The sequence below is a fragment of the Myotis davidii genome, unplaced genomic scaffold, assembly GCF_000327345.1.
Source record: "Myotis davidii unplaced genomic scaffold, ASM32734v1 scaffold332, whole genome shotgun sequence".
Lineage (NCBI taxonomy): Eukaryota > Metazoa > Chordata > Mammalia > Chiroptera > Vespertilionidae > Myotis > Myotis davidii.
The window spans coordinates 3780137-3786289 of record NW_006285779.1 but is presented as its reverse complement, the minus strand read 5'-3'; the positions used below and the strand labels follow the sequence as shown (position 1 = coordinate 3786289).

The 6153-nt window shown below is 57.3% G+C and overlaps 1 protein-coding gene across 1 annotated transcript in view; it reads left to right on the top strand.

Annotated features, from left to right (window-relative positions):
• The window catches only part of TLX1 (T-cell leukemia homeobox 1), a 4419-nt gene extending 2035 nt beyond the window's left edge, over window positions 1-2384 (top strand). Inside the window, exon 2 of the mRNA XM_015559274.1 lies at window positions 1072-2384. Within this exon, the coding sequence (XP_015414760.1) occupies window positions 1072-1398 (327 nt within the window). The 3' untranslated portion in view covers window positions 1399-2384. The remainder of the gene's footprint in view (window positions 1-1071) is intronic.
• The last annotated feature ends 3769 nt before the right edge of the window (window positions 2385-6153 follow it).

Genomic DNA, 6153 nt, shown 5'->3' with positions numbered 1-6153 from the left:
GCATCAGCTTCAGACCTCTGGAAAGCTAGCTGAAGAGGGAGCGAGGCTAGCTGGGGAGGGGTACACCGGTATTCTCGGGGCCCACTCAGGGCTGTAGCCAGGGGAGGGGAGGGAGCCAGGGAAGACCCTCCCCCAGGTGGGGGACAGATAAAGAGTGACAGGCAACCGAGAAACCAAAACGCAAAGGGGGGGGGCAAGCTAGAGACCCCACCCAGGCAGAAAAGGAAACCAGGCAGCCTAATGAAGCCTTAGGTACGAAAAAGAAAAGTACTGGATGAGAAAAACCTCCATTTTCGTTTCAAACAAATTCCCTTAATCTTGAGAAAGCCAACGGGGCAGGGGCAGGGATGAAAGAAAACAAGAGATAGAGACAAAAGCCCGCAGGAAGAGAATCAGTCGAACAGTTGAAAGTGCAGGAAAGAAGGGGGAAGGAGAGAGCCAGAGACACCGAGGAAAAGCAAGAAGAGGCCGCGGGAGGCCGGCCGGCGTCCGTCGCGCGGAGAGGCCCTCGCTGGCTTCTCGCGGCTTCATCGATCGCCTACAAATTGCTTCTGGAGGCCCCGGGGACTCCCATTAGGTCTGTCCACCTTAGAGACAGACGTTTGATCTCAGTTGACGGGGTGGAGGGGAGGCATTAAATGGAGTGAGTCATCGCCTCCCTGGACGCTGCGGAGGAAGCCGGCTGGCCCGGCAGGCGCAGGGCACAGGGCTAGGCGCAGGAGGTCCGGGCCTGGGACACGTCCGCAGAGAAAAGGGGGAGAAGAGGTCGCGCAGGACAGCTCGCATCCGCAGCCCTTGCCTCCTCCTGGACTGGTGGGGAAGGCGAGGCCCTTCAGGATCCGGACGGGGGTGTCTGGTCTTCCTGGGGGTTGGGGGGCAGGCAAGATGCCATTTTATTCTTGGCTGAGCCCTTCGAGGCTGTTGTGTGGGCGCTGCGCGTGGACAGGGAGCCCCAGCTCCTTGCCTAGCGGACTTTCCCACAGCTTCCCTGCTACAGCTCGGTTCCATCTACTTTTGGGGTTACCAGTCTTTGTGGGAGTCGGGATCTTCAAGTTATAAGGGGGTGCGTAGAGGGACCCACGCTGGAGCTGGGTGCTGCCAAGGCAGCAGTGCCCGTGCGCGCTCAGGTCTCCCCGGATCGCTGGGAGCGTGGGTAACAGCTTGTCCCCGTGCAGGCGGCAGACCGCGGAGGAGCGCGAGGCCGAGAGGCAGCAGGCGAACCGCATCCTCCTGCAGCTGCAGCAAGAGGCCTTCCAGAAGAGCCTGGCGCAGCCGCTGCCCGCGGACCCGCTCTGCGTTCACAACTCGTCGCTCTTCGCCCTGCAGAACCTGCAGCCCTGGTCTGACGACTCGACCAAGATCACCAGCGTCACGTCTGTGGCCTCGGCCTGCGAGTGAGCCTGCCCAGCCCACCCCTCAGACCCCGGCCCAGCCAAGGGGTCAACGCTGAGGCCTGAGAGCCAGGACTCTCTCCCACCCTCCCGGCCTCGGACTGCCCACGGAGGGGAGCACGCCCCTCCACGGGGGGCCTGCCTGCTTGCCGAAACTGCGCTCTCTTCCGTGGAAAAGAAGAAAGGAGTGCAGAGCACAGGGACCCTCGACCCACGCCCTGACTCCCACGCGGTCCTGCGCCCCGCTAAAACTGTTGAGAGTCGCCTCAGTTTGCATCTATTTTATTTTAATCTGATTTTTAACGTGGGACTGAGAGAGAGGGGGGAAGGGGGAGAAGAAGAGCTTCTGGGGTCCCCAGAGGACAGCACGGGCTATCCTCGGAACCTTCTCTCTGTATCCCACTCCTCATCACATACCATCACATACGACACACACAGGCAGACACAGAGATGAGGACACCACAGGCCCACACAGAGGTGATTCCACCCTCCCTCTTGGTGTCACCCCAGATCACACACAGGGGACCTAGGGCAGAATGTCCCGCACACACGGGACCAGAGCCTTCTTACCTTTGATTCTCACTATCTGTCCTAGGCCAGGTTGACCTAGACTTACTCTGAGCAGCATGGCACTTCTCATAAGCACGAGGCTGTGGCCACACTGTGAGACACTGTTCCACACACAACAGCGGTAACAGTGCCACTTGGCCCGCCCGACCTCCATCACACGTCCTCGCCCCACCCAGGTACTCACAGGCAGGCTTTCACACACACGCAGCCTGTTTCTCCAGATCCTGTTCATAGGGGGGGGGTTTAAGTTATGCACTTATAAGGTGTTTTCTGTGCAACCATTTTATAAAGTGCTTGTGTAATTTATGTGAAAAAAATAATAAAACCCTCCAGATCCGGAGTTAGGGCTGCCTGCTCCTTGCTGAGCCCAACACCCTGCGGCTACTTGGGTTTGGCGTTAGCTGGGCAGCTCTGGAGCCTGTGCTTGAGGGATAGCTGGGGGCCGGGACCTGCAGGCTCTGGGGAGAGGAAGGAAGAAGGGGGACAGACAGAGAGAAGGCAGAGCTGAGGTAAGGAGGGAGAGAAAGGCTTTCCCGGGACAGCTAGTGCTCAAGAGGATGCCGTGTCTTGGAGTGTGAGGTGTGTGTGTGTGTGTGTGTTCGCGTGTGTGCATTCTGAATGGCGTGGGCAATCAGAATATCACTGATTTGTAATAGTAATTGTGTTTGCAATTATTTTATTTTTTTGAGTTCGCAGTTATTGTGTGTGCTTCTTTCTGCTTAAGTTACAAATTGAAACTATAATTATACACTGAGTGTGAGGTTGTGTGTGTGTGTGTGTGTGTGTGGTGTGTGTGTGTGTGTGTAACTACGTTTAAATGGAGCTGTGCTTTGAGAGATAATTGTATGATTACCCACCGGTGATTGTGTATGAATCATGTGTTAATGTTTGTGAGAGTACATATTAGTTTCTCCTTGTGAATCTGTTTCTGTGTTAAATGTGTGAATGTTTGTGTATCATCTGTAATTGTGTAAATGTAATTGTGTGTGAGATGTATATTTTACTGTATACATCATTTGTAACAGTATGTAAATATTTGGGGAAATGACTGAGTGTGGAGTGGGGATCATTGTGGGTGATTGTCCCTGCCAGTGACTGGAGGTGAGTGGGTGTAATTGTATTCTGGTGGCGGACAAGATGAGGGGGGTCTAAGGTAGGGTGTGCAGATTCATTGTGGGGGTACGAACATCTGCTAGGAGTTCTGGAATTCTAGGCCCTTACCCAGCAAGCTGCAGAAACTAGGACACACTGAGTCAGTAAGGGGGCCAGGATCTTCTGACCAGGACCTCACAGCTCGCAGCACTAGCCTGCCATAGGTGGGATCTGAATAAGTGACTTCTCAGGGACCTTCAGAAAGGCCCCAAATCACTCCAGTCAGGAAAGCAGCCATAGTGCACACTTTCCATACATCTAGTGCCGCCCCCCCCACCCCCGCACTAGACCAGTGATGGCGAACCTTTTGAGCTTGGCACATCAGCATTTGGAAAAACCCTAACTTAACTCTGGTGCCATATCACATATAGAAATGTTTTGATATTTGCAACCATAGTAAAACAAAGATGTATATTTTTGATATTTATTTTATATATTTAAATGCCATTTAACAAAGAAAAATCAACCAAAAAAAATGAGTTCACGTGTCACCTCTGACACGCGTGTCATAGGTTCTCCATCACTGCACTAGGCCAACTTCAGGTGTATAAAATTGACTTGGGCCTGCTTTTGTGGACAAAGCCAGGTGGGGGAGGGTCTGGGGAACATACCATTCTGGGGGAGTGGAGTGGGGAGATAGGAGGCTTTTTCTTTGGGGTGGAAGAGTGAGAGAACTTGGTGGCTAGAAAGTAGAAGTGAGCTGGTGCTGCCAGGGCAGCTGCTGGTGCCTGAGCTTGAGCAACATCTGGGGGCCAGGACCTGCAGGCTCTGGAGGGAGGAAGGGGATGTTTGTGCACGCAGAGCTGGGGTTGAGGGAGCCATGGAAACCATCAGAGAGCCACTGTCCTTCATCCCTGATCAGGCTGCCATCCTGGACATGTCATATGAAATGGGGACAAAGAATAGCAACCTCCCACCTAAGGAGGCCCAAGGGGAAATTGGCTTTGTGGGGAACAGACCACGTGTCTTCATCCCTCAGCTGTGGCCCCCTTGGAGCTGGCTCTCTGTAAGACAGAATTCTGCATCCAAAAATCAATCGTAGGCCAGCCTCTTCCTCCCACCCTACAGGCCCAGGGGGTGACCAAGGCCAGACCCTGACAGACTGTGTTGTTGGTCATGATATCGGTGGTGGGTCTCTGGCCTGCAGTGGCTGCAGCACCCAGTACCCTGGCTGAGCGAAATCTGGAAATGGCCTCCTGGAACCCGGTAGAATTTGCCTCCTTCTGCCTGGGCAGGTCTAGCTGTCTCCTCCCCTCTCACCGGTGCTGGAGCTTCCCAGCCCCACTTTTTGCACTTTTCGTTCTGAGTTCTCCTCCGTTTCTGGCCTTTAGGACATACCTTCCGTGCTTCCCAGCTGCAGAGTCGCGGGACCTGGAGGAGACCGGGGCCTTCCTACCATCTCCCAGTCCCTGGAACCATCCCTGCCCCCTCCCCCCCAAGAAGCTGCTGGAAATATCCCGGAGGCTCCTGGATATTTTCTGGCCTCCGACAGTCAAACTGAGGAGCTGGGGCAAAAATGGGGAGCGGCTGCCTGGCCCAAACACAACTGTCCTGCGGGCTCTTCACCGCCACCTCTCTCCCCGTTTTGCAAGACAAATGCAAGCAAAAGTAGGCAAAAGGCACCTCCTCCCCCAAATACCTCCTCCCTCCTCATTTTCACAAATAGCTGGGATCCACACTCCTGCCCGGGCTGGGGAAAGACCGCTCAGCCCGGTGGCCCTCGGCGGCTCCTGTCCAGTTTGCAGGAAAGGGGGCACCCCGCAGGCCAGATCCCCAGGGCTGCCGCTCCCTACCCACGCCTACTGCGGGCGCAGGCGGCTTCCCGCTGCCCAGACCATCCAGCCAGCGGACCTCCCGCCCCGCTCCGCTCCCTGCGCTCGCTGGTGGCCCGGGTCTCCCTTCCACGTGTACATGCCCCGAGGCTCCCAGAGGTACCAGATCCCCGGGGCCCTGGGGCTCTCGGCGCTGAGGAACCGCGCCAGACTCTCCACTCTTTGCCAGGAATTCGTTGCGACCGAATCTTGGCAAATCCCGCATCAGCCGCCGACAGCCGCGGCAGCCGGGAAAGGCCGGGCTGCCCCCGGTCCCTGGGGCCGAGGCTGGAGGGGAGGGGCTTCGAGGGTCGCGGGCAGGGCCAACGACCCGCAGCGAGAGTTCTCCACTCCGGCTGCCACGCGCCTGCCAGAAGTGGCCGGTCTCTGTTCAAAACCAGAAAAGGAATTACCCGAATCATTGTGCGTAGAGGTGCCGGGGAAGGAGGGAAATGAACCAACCTGCCTGGGCGGAGAGGCCGGCCTCCTTCGGGGGCTGGAGTGAGCCGATCGCACTGACCAAATGCCCCACGAGTGAGCGCTGGGCGCCCAGCGGGGAGCTTCAGTGGAGGCCCAGAAACCCATGCAGGGCTGGGGTCCTAGCAGCGGAGGGGCCTCCCAGGCCCACAGAGAATCTGGCTCAACCTGTTACCTATAATAGCGGCTTTGTGCCGGCTCTGTGCTTGGGGACGGTGTGGGCCTGGCCTCTCTTGTGATGCCCCCACCAGGGCGGCAGGTATGGTGTGGCCCTATGCCCGGGACTCAGAAGGGCCTCATTTGCGGTGCGAGTGACTTGCAGGTGGGCGAAACAGGTTCCAGGTGTATGAGCCCACGAAGCAGGGCCCTCCCTGCTGGCTGTGCAGAGCGGGAGCAGCTGGGAATGGGCAGCCATGCTGGGGAAGGGAGAAGCGGAAGCCCCAGGGCTCCCTCCTGCTCTCCTCACCCTCACACACGTCTCACTCCCACGCGCCCCCGTGTTCTGCCCCAGGCGGCAACTCGTCATCCGGGCACTCCCTCATCAGCTCAGAGTTTGGAGCCCCACAGCCAGGCATCTGTCTGGGCAGCTAACCAGAGCTGCCGGGGCTTTTCCAGAATGGCACGACTCTGCTGCCCACATGGGCCCGGGGAGCCTCTGCACCACTCACCTGCACCCACGCCCGGATTCCTCACCCCGGGAGTCGGGTAGGAACAGACCGAGCAAAGGAGGGCAGGACTGGAGCCAGTGTGGA